The sequence below is a fragment of the Zerene cesonia genome, chromosome 17 (genome assembly GCF_012273895.1).
Source record: "Zerene cesonia ecotype Mississippi chromosome 17, Zerene_cesonia_1.1, whole genome shotgun sequence".
Taxonomy (NCBI): domain Eukaryota; kingdom Metazoa; phylum Arthropoda; class Insecta; order Lepidoptera; family Pieridae; genus Zerene; species Zerene cesonia.
Window position 1 is genome coordinate 8,097,765 of NC_052118.1, and position 12,602 is coordinate 8,110,366.

General features: G+C 31.3%; 1 protein-coding gene across 1 annotated transcript; it reads right to left on the reverse strand.

Annotated features, from left to right (window-relative positions):
• Nucleotides 1-2,750: 2,750 nt before the first annotated feature.
• Nucleotides 2,751-11,305, reverse strand: LOC119833574 (membrane-associated progesterone receptor component 1-like). The gene is made up of 3 exons (XM_038357643.1): nt 10,972-11,305; nt 5,122-5,271; nt 2,751-2,925 (listed from the first exon to the last, which is right to left on the reverse strand). The coding sequence occupies exons 1-3, from the start codon at nt 11,249-11,251 to the stop codon at nt 2,837-2,839; spliced, it is 519 nt and encodes a 172-aa protein (XP_038213571.1). The 5' UTR covers nt 11,252-11,305; the 3' UTR covers nt 2,751-2,836.
• Between the last annotated feature and the right edge of the window lie 1,297 nt (nt 11,306-12,602).

Consider the following 12,602-nt stretch of genomic DNA (forward strand, 5'->3'; position numbering starts at 1 on the left):
AATCGTATTACAGCCAAACAAACATGCAAATGCGAATAGCGCACGTTTCGGCTGGTATTATGTGAAATGGTCCATAGGATTATGCGACTCGTGGCAGCCGGTTCGACTTAATTAAGTGCATGTTGCTTATTCAACTGCGTTTTGACCCGTATCATTCGCATGAACGTTCGTGTATTGATCCATGTTCGTGTATCGTTTAGAATTTAAATGTGTTTTTATTGCTTACATGTTTTATTTTGTATGTATAACTACAACCAGAGGTGTGTTTTTTGTTTAGCATTGGTATTGATCGATATTAAACGATATTAATCCATCGGCATTAATCCATCGATCGCACAACAATGACAGAAAACAGAGCATAAATGCGTTTTAATATAGAAGTGCATTTTCCTTTTTTTATTTTCGACGCACTGTTTATTTAAAAACTAGCTGTTTGTCGTAGCTTGTACCTGTAAAACCAGAGAATAAACAAAATATAGTACTGTCAGGGTTATAATAGTACCGATGAAATATTAAAAACAATAGTCCACTAGATTTTGAGTATGATCCTTTACATATAAATTAAAAATATTACTGAATGTCTCTTGTTGTTATTCATAATCTTGTCATTGTTTGCTTCCATTACAATTATAGCTTTAGATCTCTGAGGAAAACCTCAATAAACCGACAACGAAAATACTTGTAACTCGAGCTTATATGGAATACAAACCTAATTAACTCGCACAATACGAGACATACAGAGATTTAATAAAAGATTTCACGATGAACCGAAGCGTAAAATGAAGTTCCTTCCATAGATTAGTGCCTATTGTCGGATATCGCTAGGAAATTGCTAGCTCTTCTCTTAGCTGCGGCGTTCTGTATGTATTCCCGCAAGGTCGGGAATTATTCTTAGGATTTAACGAAAATGTACACGATAAGGCCGTGTTATGAAGTAATCAGTATAGTCTTTTATTTATTTATGGATTGTAGGTTTTCTAATACTTCGTAGAAAAATGTAATTTAATGTGGGAGTCGAACACGCTTCGGCACGAATTGGGCTAGCTCGCATCGTGGAAGGACCACACTTACACATTCGCAGAAAACTGGCATGAAAGTTCCTAGTCCATTTTTTCTTTCCTTTGTCGTCAATCCTTTCCTAATCCCTTGCCCTTTAAAAGCCGGCAGCGCATTCGTAGAGATACAATCTATGCGAATGTTAATGGGTGGAAAATAAGTTTAGTTTTGTGTCCTACAATAGGTATGCATATTTTCATGTATTATACGAGGGCTATTTATTACAGAGTCACCAGTGAAAATGGAGGTGAAAACGATGGAGAATAAGTGTAGGATATAGATTATAGAGGAATACACAAAATATACTTATTTAATAATGTTCTTAAATATTCTTCTTGATTATTTTTTCCTGAATCAAGTACAATCCCGTTCCCCATAATATTGCATAAAGCCATCTACTCCGAAAAAAGAGCAGGCGAAAAATTTTGTTATTAAATTAATTTCAATAAAATGTTTCAGACACGTTTCACAATAAGTCGATGATTTCACATTGATTGGTTGTATGTGGAGAATTTACAGAAGACTGGAAAATTAAGCATTGCTAATAAAAAACGGGTAGGAGTCAAAATTTTCACCGCATCCTACTTAATCACAATATAACTCATTATTTGATTGGAAACTGTTATCACATAGTCCCATTATAGTATTCGAGGTGATCATCCTTTCTAGGAACATCGGCGACCTTTTTGTTTACAATAATTATTCGTATTTTGCTTCAAATTCTTGCTAGAGCCAGATTCTTAATACATATTAGTTTGCTGCATTATGATAGTCTAATCATTGATTGAATTATATTGTTGAATAAAATTTAATTAAATTGTGTTCACTAATAAACACGATTTTTGTTTATGTCACATAATAAATATATTTAATAACTCAATAATAAAATAACCATTAAGCATTATTATATAGATATACGAAGATATAAAACGTAATGCTTTTAACTGTATATCTACGTACAGGTGCGTATAGTCCTATTAACTATATTAGTTTCGGTCACGGTTAGAATAACAAAGGTCAAGTTAGGTCGCACAAAAATGAGGCATTGTGCGCAGTAAAGTTTGGAGAACTCTCGTTGTAACTTGGTGATATATTTTCTAATTAGGTTAATGATATTGTTGAGAGACAGCCGTGAAATCGAGTTGACAACGACGCGTAAAAATAAATAGGTATTTAAATTTAAAACGTTATGAACGAGAATTATTACAAAGACCGATGTATATTTTTTTACAGGTTTAATAATATCCCTCATAGCAATTATCGTTGATGTTAATTTCTTGACCTTTTGACTGGATTACAAAATTATCATCAATTAACATAGCAACACAATATTACGTACTACGTTACTTTGTTGATGGATTTTGTTATACATTACATACAAGAATTTCAAATATTTTTTTCCTATTTTGTTAACGTTCTCAATACTGATTATAAACTTTTTTACCAAAAAGGTTTTCAAGCGATAATGTATAAAACATTTATTGAGTATTTAATAAACCTTTTTGAATCTACGATGAATACAAACGTCAATGATAATAAAATTATACACTAATTTATTTCACGTATAATAATATAATACAAACACTGACATGAAAACAACATTATAATATACAGCTAAACTTTTGGTACTTAATAGTAATTCGTAAATTTCCAACAAAGATACCTACGAATGTGATTAAGTAAAACACGCAAGATACAAAGCAACCATTTAATATTTATACGTAACTAAAACAAAAACATCAACATTAAAATACCCAACGTATCACAATATGTTTTAAATCTACTGTGATTTCTTGTCTTCAGTCTCATCGTCGTATTTTGTTGGCGTCTCACCGGGCTTCAGTAACTTTCCAACGATATCGTATTTTTCTGTAAAAAAGAATTGATTTTATATACTCGTGTTTGTTTGACTTTGAATCAGGGCCGATGTTATTACATTTAGTATATAAAAACTTAAATTAAAGCATTACACAACAAAATGGAAATGTCCCCTACAAAATATCGCAAGACAGACACATTTCTGAAACGCATTTTTTTTCAGTTTTAAAACTTATTTTTTAATTATAAATATGAAAAATTTTTAAAGAATAGAAAAAATAATAATATGTCATGTGAATGATATGTGTTCTGCTGCTAACACTTCCTTGTTTATATGAAAAGTCAGGGAAAATAGTTTCATAACTAGAGTATATATATAGACATTACATGCGTATTTTGTAAAGGGAAACACTTTTCCTTGAAGATAACAAAAGGAAACGTTAGTGTTTCTGGCTTGTACTTTTACATGTATACTAATTTATTGAGCTTTTATCTTGACTGACATTGTGATCTATAAACAGACAGCCCAAACCAATGGACGGATCCGGCTGAAATTTGGCATGCAGATAGATGTAATGACGTTTGACATCCGCTAAGAAAGGACTTTGATAAATTCTGCCCTAAGGGCATAAAATAGAGGATAATAGTTTGTATCATTTAAATTTATTAATTTTAAATAAATCAAAATTTATTAGGACCGCGGGCGAAGCTACGGGCAACAGCTAAATCACAGTACTATATAATTTCTCTTAGTTAGAATACAATAAATTATTCATTTCTTTCTCATGCATAAAAATCTAAAAAACGAAAGAAAGAGAAGAGTGATACCATATACTTTTTTTTTTTTTTTTTTTTTTATGTCACAGTCGGCAATGGAGCTGGTGGGACGCCTGATGATAAGCGCTACCACCGCCCATAAACATTTGCAAAGGCGTAAAGTTGATTACAGACCTTATGCCTCTACAAATGGATTGCCGACTTTAAATTGGGAAGGGATTAAGAAAGGATTGGCGAGAGGAATAAAGGAAAGGACTGGGAAGGGGAAGGAAAAGGATATGGGCCTCCGGAAAAGGATATGGCCTCCATATACACTACTACATATATAGTACGGTTTATTTACACGCAGAAAACTATCGATTTTTAAATTATATTCACATTATTATGGTTGGCAGAAGTTTAAATATCCAAATTGATCCATATTGAATAAAAAGTAACATCTGTATTCTATATTAAAAATACATAACTGACAAATTTGTTATTGTGTTTGTTTAAACGTGCTGATTTAAAAAAACATCCAGACCTATATCGAAAATTTTTCACTACGCACGTGATCTCTGAGTGCAGTGCTCTTAGTGAGAGCTATGTAGGTACCACGGGCAAAGTCAGGTTCACCCACTAATGTTTTATAAGAAAATGAATTCGCGGAAATTGATATAAAATTTTTATTAACTATCATAGTTATTTGTATAAATTCCGTCAGAATTATCAGTTGATAACTGATATATCGCGAAGCACGTACATGATAAGAAGTTTTTATGGATTATCAAATGTTACTCACTATATGAGGGAAAAAATAAAACTCATATACCAGCCCTATGACACATTTATAATCTAATATATAAAATTCTCATGTCATAGTTTTCGTTGCCATACTCCTCCAAAACGGCTTGACCGATTTTGATGAAATTTTTTGTGCTTATCCGGTATCTATGAGAATCGGCCAACATGTATTTTTCATCCCCAAGCAAGGCAGAACAGCGTTTGCCGGGTAGAGCTAGTAATAATATATAAAGATAGATTTAGCTTTATATTATTAGCTTTATAATTTTTTACCGACGTTCGAACGGAACGTCGAGTTTCTTAAGTCGACTATAGTTTGTTTATTGGTACTACTTTTGTGTTTGATAGAAAATTTATTTCATTTCGTACCATTTTAAAATATCGAAAGATATTTCTAGTCTAAAACCTTATCACTCCATAGTATACAACAAAGTCGCTTTTTCTGTCCCTATGTCCCTTTGTATGCTTAAATATTTAAAACTACGCATCGGATTTTGATACCGGTTTTTTTTAATAGATAGAGTGCATCAATAGCTTCCTATTGATACACTCTATCTCTATCTATATGCTTATATATAATAACATCTATAAAACTACTCCGAATATAACGCTTGCGAAGCCGTTGGCAAAAACTACTAATAAAATGTAAATATAATATACAACAAGATATAATAATAAACAACTTACCCCTGAACTGATCCTCCCATTCTTTAGCAGATGCAACCTCATCGGGAGTGAGGTCGCTGACGTCATCATATTCCTTATCGGAGGTGGCTACTTCCCCCGTGGCCAGGCCTCGCGTCGCGTCTTTGCCTGCGAACGCTGCGTATGGACCTCCTGGAATTCAATTTTATACGTTTCATTTATCTACATCATTAAAGTATCAAATAAGTATCATGGTGTTTAGTTTCAAAATTTATTTTTTATCTATTTTACTGAAAATTTTCATTTTTAAGTATTGTTATAGGAATTTTTTGCACATAAAGTGTTAAATTCTTTCATATTTTCAACACATTACACAAAGGCACAAAAGTTATAAATTAAAACAAATCATATCGATATACTTTGACTTGACCAATACAAAATAACGTGAGGTATAACCATACAGATATAAAAGACACGTATATTATACAGAGAAAATTTGTAAAGCCTACATAATATTAATGCTATTATTGTTACACGACTCTCTACCAGCTATGGTTAGAAAATTGGTGTCAACGACTGCTCTTAATGTAACACTTTCTATTCCGACAATTCAAGTAAATTTCGACTGCATTAACGTCAGTTTTTACCGTTCAACATCTATTATCCAGTCCTATAAGGGCATTGAACGCTATTTCACCAGCTGCATTAAGCATGACAAAATCTACTAGTTAGCTATAACGTTGTACCGAAAATAATCAGTATGCATTGGTTCATAAAAATTCGACTTTGACCCCTTGTACGAGGCCGTGCGAGAGAGACGGCTGCTTGCAATATTGTGATTTCATGTTGTAATGCTCTATCTTATAGTGTGAGAGTAATATATAAATGATCTATTCTAAAATAGTCATGTGTGTGGTTGAATATTTATTGTTATTTAAAATTTGGTGTTGCTATTTATGAAGGGGAAAAGTGGTAAACAATTTTATACATGCCTATAGAGTTATGGATATTTTAAATGATTCTTAAATAGACTGCATGACTTTTTATTGGGTTAAAAGAGGTGTAATTTTGTACACCTCTTTTAATCGCTACAAATATTAATATTAAAAATGCGAAAATAGCTGCTTGTCTATCTGGCTCCTTTTCACATCTAAACTACTAAACTGATCAGCTATTTTGTAGAGAGCTACGATATCCGAGAAAGGATAGTTTTGATCACGGAAATTCCACGAAAAGGGAAACTAAGAGCTGCTCCTACTATCTATTAACTACTAAAACCCTAGCAATCATCTTTTACTTCCACTACAGAGAAGTTGCTGACGGAAAGCTATATAGACTAAAATCTTGGGCTTATAAAAAATTTAATTCAAAATATAATGCCTACCTATTGTTGTTTACATTATTTTAAAATGCACTTGATATGAAATGGCATCACATTTGTTTTCAGCTTTAAATATAAGTTTCTTTCCGTAATAATAATTAAATTACTATTGCAATGGGTAGGCTAAAGATAAGAAGGAAATCTTATTTGAATATAATTTACGAGAGATAAGTATCTGTGCTAATAAAAAAGCAATTATGTCCTTCATAATCGAGGTCGTCAATGTCAGCATATTTTTTTAATTTAGCTTGCATTAAAATAATACGTAAAATATAAAAATCCTTAGCAGACGTATCATCATCATCATCAGCCCATATATGTTCCCACTGCTGGGACTCAGGCCTCCTATGAGGGTTCAGGCCATAATCCACCACGCTGGCCAAGTGCGGGTTGGCAGATGTCACATGCCGTATAATTACCGTTATGTATTATATTTAACTCATTTAATATTATCATAATTCTTACTTAAGTACAAGTCTTAAAGTTTTTGTTTATGGATAACTATGCAGAACAAATCAAAACAAAAAAACTTAATTATAAATCAAAAAAAAATAATTATTACGGTTAAGCGAAGGTTTATAATTTTAAAGTATTTTTTTGATTAATTGTAATATTATAAATTATTTCATTTTTAACGAATTGCGGCATTGTTATATGGAAATTTTGGAATAGGTAATTATGGAGATAACGTATAATAAATTTAGACGAAACTGGTTTGTTTGTTAGTTCACCAAGGTTCAAACTTCATCATACTACGTTATGTTAATTTGCGTTAAATAAAACTGTACGGTCTAATAATTATGTTGTTTATTATTTACTCTATTGCAAAGATCTAGTATCAGTATACACAACAAATTTATTTATTTTATTGTTACAAATTACAAATTACATATTGTCCCAGTTTCCTAATATAGTTATAAACTGTTTTTTAAGAGCCTGTGCCCATACTCTTCCACAGGTAGATGATTTTACTCAGCTAGTTAACTTATAATTTATATAATGTATATAACAAATATAAGTAATAAAAAACAAATCACTTAATAAATAGGCATGCATTATATAAACAATTTTAAAAGCAGAAAACAAGGGTTTGTGGACGTATCTCATTCGGTGTGTAGGTATGAGAGGACGCAGTGTAATGTGTGTACTTATGACAACCCTTGAATTTAATTTGTCCGATTAAAGTGGGAAAAAATCGAATGAAAAGGCGTCGGTTATTAGCATGATAAACAACGTACACTTTAGTTTTAAATAACAAATACATATGACATAATCATGGTTTTTTTGTCTTTATATTCGTTCTTTATGATGAATTTTTACATGGACTTTGGTCGACCGTTTAATATTTATTAAAATGCTTATATTTGATTTGTGATACTATTAAATATTTGTCTATCTCGTGATACATCACAATTTAATCAGTAGTAATCTTATATTATGATTATTAATTACTTGTTATTCGTAGCACAAAATTTTGTGTTTTAGATATGTACTTAGGTATTCACTTCAAAAAAACGTTCGAAGGACACATTGTTAATTATTTGACCTCCAATAATCAACAAGGTTGTTTTATAATCATGAACGTAACCACATTGCTTGCGAATTTCGATATTTCGACGAAATATAGTTCAAAATACTAAAAATCGTGTTTAAATGTTAGAATCAACAAAATTTTTAATGTGGAAGTCGAGCACTCTTCAGCACGAATTGGGCCAGCTCGCACCGGGGATGGCAACACACCCCCACAGAAAACCGGCGTCAAATAGTAGCATACTAATATGCTATATGGGAGAGCCGTAGGCTCGTATCCTTTTCCTTTTCCTTGCCAGTCCTTTCCTTTATTCTTCACGTCAATCCTTTCATTATGCCATTCTATTTAAAGTCGAATATCCATTTTTAGAGACTTACGGTCTTTAAACGACCTTACGTCTTTGCGAATGTTCATGGGCGATGGTAACTGGCTCTTGACCTACCAGTTCCATTGCCGACATGACGAAAAAAATGTATGTTTTCTGTGAGTGAAGTGCAAGTGAAGCCGGAGGTTCCAGCTAGTTCCATAACAATTTTTATCACAGCTGTGTTTTTTAAGAAAAATCTATTTCAACAGTTGATGATAAAGTTCGGAATACTGATTTATTATTTAACAAGCTATTGAATATCTATTTCTATTTATAACATATTTTATTTATTATCTATTACATAGCTATTTATTATTTTACAAGATAAAAATGCATATAAAGTTAGATCTTCCCATAAGAATGAGATGTTTTACTGCGATAATAGTAACCCATGTTAACCACAAACACTGCGACGTGAACAAACAAAAACACTTTCGTATTTTTTATTATGTATTTTTCGTATAGTATGTATGTCTGTTCACAAAGAGTACCTATTTATTTCTTATTTTTCAACATTTATATTTCTTTCTTCTCTTGAGATACTATTAGTAGCAGTGTAAAGGCACATTGATCTCCTTGATAAATGGACTTAAATAAAAATAATTCAAACCCGTGGTTTCAGAATTACTAGTTTAAACGGACAATGAAAAAACATATTTAATTCTTATAACATTTGTCTGTTACAAACGAAAACAATCGCTATCAGTAATATAAATAGAAGTTCAATTGCCAATTCATGATTTAATGCATTATCAATAAGTATATTATCTTATCTCTTATATCATTACTAAGTTCAAAATAGAATTTATGACTAAACGTGATGAAACATTTAAACATAAAATTACACAATTAATAGTAAATAATTATACTTAAAAGGTGTGACCATATAATTAGTCAAATGTATTAGTTAGACTGAATTTGTTACACATCTAAGCTTAAAACTGTCAAAGGGTTTAACTGAGTTAATATAAATACAATTATCCTACTTCCCAAGTAAATTAAAAAGTAATTAGCATGGTAATGTTTCCAGCAAATATATTTAAAAACGAACAAAATTAATTGGTTAGAATTATGAAGATTTTGATTTGTTTCAATAAATAATATTAATATAATATTTGACCATCATGAAATGCTTAATTTTTTTAAACCGTTGTTGTAAATTATTTGCATCAATGATATAGAATAGGATAAGTCTAATTTAATGTACTAACATAGTTTTTAAGCATATTGTTACTAACAAAATGAGTCTTCATAGTTGCTCGATTAAATGAATATATATTATTATTAATAATCGACTTCACACATGTGTAATTGCACATATTGCTATGTAGAAGAATACATATTTGATTGTATGCGGTACATCACGCCATCTAGTGGTAAGATATTGCTTATGACTTCGTCAAGAAGTCAAACGAAATTCCCAGGGGAGTGATGTATTTCACCGCGGTAAAAAGAGGCCTATGTCATTCTCTAATCTCCTAACTATAAAAATTGTATCATAATATCTTTGTAACGGGACAAACACATTTCTGCGTTTATAATATTGGTGGTGTTTAAAATCAATTGTTGATATAAGAAATAAGTAATAAGTTCAGAATATTCATCCATCTAGATATTTGTAACTCTTACATGTATAAAAGATTTATCTAACCGGATAAAATAGCAAAGATCTTGAATTGATTAGAGTCTAGATAAGCATTTAGCACAAACCAATGTTCATATAAAACATACGAAGACCAGGAGGGGTCCCTACAAAACAATCACGACCAATCAGGTCTATGATACAATCAGGTGATGAATTGATGACGTAATGATCTCCGTAGGAACAATAGGAAATTAGTTGATCTTAATTAAACAGCTTCATTAATTGTTAATTGAGCCATACTAATTTACACTTAAAGCGAAATGATTGACTGATAAGCATTACTAATATATAGTTAAATATAAATTATTATTTCTATAAATACTATAATAACGACTACACGTATTTTGATAAATATGAAATATTTACTATAATTAACATACATAGAATTTTAGCTGTCATTGTCAATTTCAAGCGACCGGGTAAAGAATTTGTATTATAGGTTAGAAAAATATAGGTCTACAATGAGAGCGTATATATACGCATACTATGAAACATATATATGTATTAATATATGACAAGTATTAACCATAACCAAAACTTTGTAAACTCCACATCATGTAGAGTTTAAATGAGCTAAATACAAGAGAGGAATAATGTGTCTCAGTGAGTTTTACCAACAAGTACTTATCTGATGTTGCATGTGACTTGCAAGGTAAGCGGCAATTACAAAGCATTTAGTACTATTCTAACTCCCCATACTGTGAAGTCATTACTCCCTAGAGCATAGGAATTAGTAGGGGACTAACAATGAGAGCGTATATAGATTGGTTTGAAAATGAATAACATTTTTTTGTACGCATAGTAGGTGAGCTGCTTTTGCGCAGTAACTGTTGTTATTTTGTGACGTAAGAATGAGTGCAAAATTTTGCATTAACGAGGCAATTACATTTTTATCATCGTATGTATAAATTTGTATGTGTAATAAATAAATTTAGTATTTAAGTTCATTAGGTTCTGTATTTACGCACCTGGTCCATAAAATCGTTTTCCCTTAGTCACGTCGAATATTATTCCATTAACAGCCAATAGCACTCGTCCTTCTTCGTTGGTGCCATCGTATTTTTTTAGTTCAGCAACTGTCATGTCTTGCCGTAACTTGGGCATAGGCCGCGGAATGCTCACAGGCTCCACCGTTTCGAAATGCGACTTTATTATCTTGTATAGAAGGTATAAAATGAAAAATACGAGCACTAGGTTAAGGGGACTCGTTAGTTCGTCCCAAAAACTAAATGTGTCTGTTTCGGCCATTTTGTACGTGTGCGTTTCGCGGGCGGTTGGAGTGGACTGAGTTATCAAGTTGTTGTTAGAAGGTCAACGCGTATCGTGTATTGAGTATCAACATAGCGTAAGAGCCGCATATATAAGAGTGTAGAATACATTAACCATCTGCCCAGGTATGATGTAAAGTGCTATCCAAATTCGCTTGTTCATTGTTGTGTGATTAACTGATAATCAGTCAGTCAATTGTTTTAAAATGTATTCCATATCACACACGTAACTTAATAAAATATCTATGGTCATTGTATATATCTAATAGGATATGTGGATGATGTGCAATTATTGTGGTAAAGAAAACGCATTATCACGATTATTTGACAAACCGTATTCGCGGCGAGAGATCAGCCTCCTAAGCTTTAAATATTAAGATAACTTTTATTTAAACATTGTACTGAGTTAATTGTAGTAAATATTTAATAATACGGAAATATTTGTATTTGTAGCAGATAGGTTCTTAAACTATAGCATTTTTTGTAAAAGCTTAGTTTTAGTTATAAATGGGAAACTAATATTTTTACAAACGAACCTCAAATGAGCAAGGTATGTAATCTCGTAATGATACAATATGAAAGAAAAGTTACATTTGGTATATAGATAACATGAGACAGCTCATTAGTAAATCTTTTCTACTAAAAAGGACACCGCCGTTTCTAGGGAGAAAAACAACTCGAGAGTCTAAAATGGGACCAAATGGAAAAAAAAGAATCACGGCTCACGCCAATAGGTTGCAAAACCCGAATTATCGAATAAATGATTATATTATAGTAACAAAATAAAAAAAAACTTTTGAATTGAGTTTTTTGGGAACGTCGTTTAAAAAAATAATATAAATAATGGCTCACGATATAAGTATCAAGTATCAAATGACAATGAGAAGTCGAATTGCTTACGATAAAATGTTGCCACTTAACAAAATGTTAGGAATATAAAACTCTGTCCCTGAATTGTAAAATAAAAAAAATAAAGACTTATAAAAACATTGCACCTATTGCCGCAGGACATTTTTGTGTTAATTAAAAATTCATTTTTATGTGTTCATTAAAGTTTTAATTCTAACTAGTTTATATTTTTCAAACATGCAATGCGTTACCGTACCGTTTCGTTAAAATTTTTGTTTTTAATTTTATAGATAGAGCCCGCATATTTCGTATAACATTCATGCAAATAAAATACAATAAATATAACATTAACGTATATTTAAATTGCGTTATATTTTTATTTTGAAATCATAACACATTTTAAGCTTAACAATTGTACTAAAAATAAGTAATCTGATTTCGCCCAGATACGGACAGTCAAGAGTTCATTAAGTGATAACAAA

Excerpts from the sequence above, each read along its gene's own strand:
- LOC119833574 (XM_038357643.1), bottom strand. The coding sequence starts at position 11,251 with ATGGCCGAAACAGACACATTTAGTTTTTGGGACGAACTAACGAGTCCC. Across the intron at positions 5,272-10,971 it reads AAAACGATTTTATGGACCAG|GAGGTCCATACGCAGCGTTC; the intron begins GTGCGTAAATAC and ends ATTGAATTCCAG. Across the intron at positions 2,926-5,121 it reads ATGGGAGGATCAGTTCAGGG|AAAAATACGATATCGTTGGA; the intron begins GTAAGTTGTTTA and ends TCTTTTTTACAG.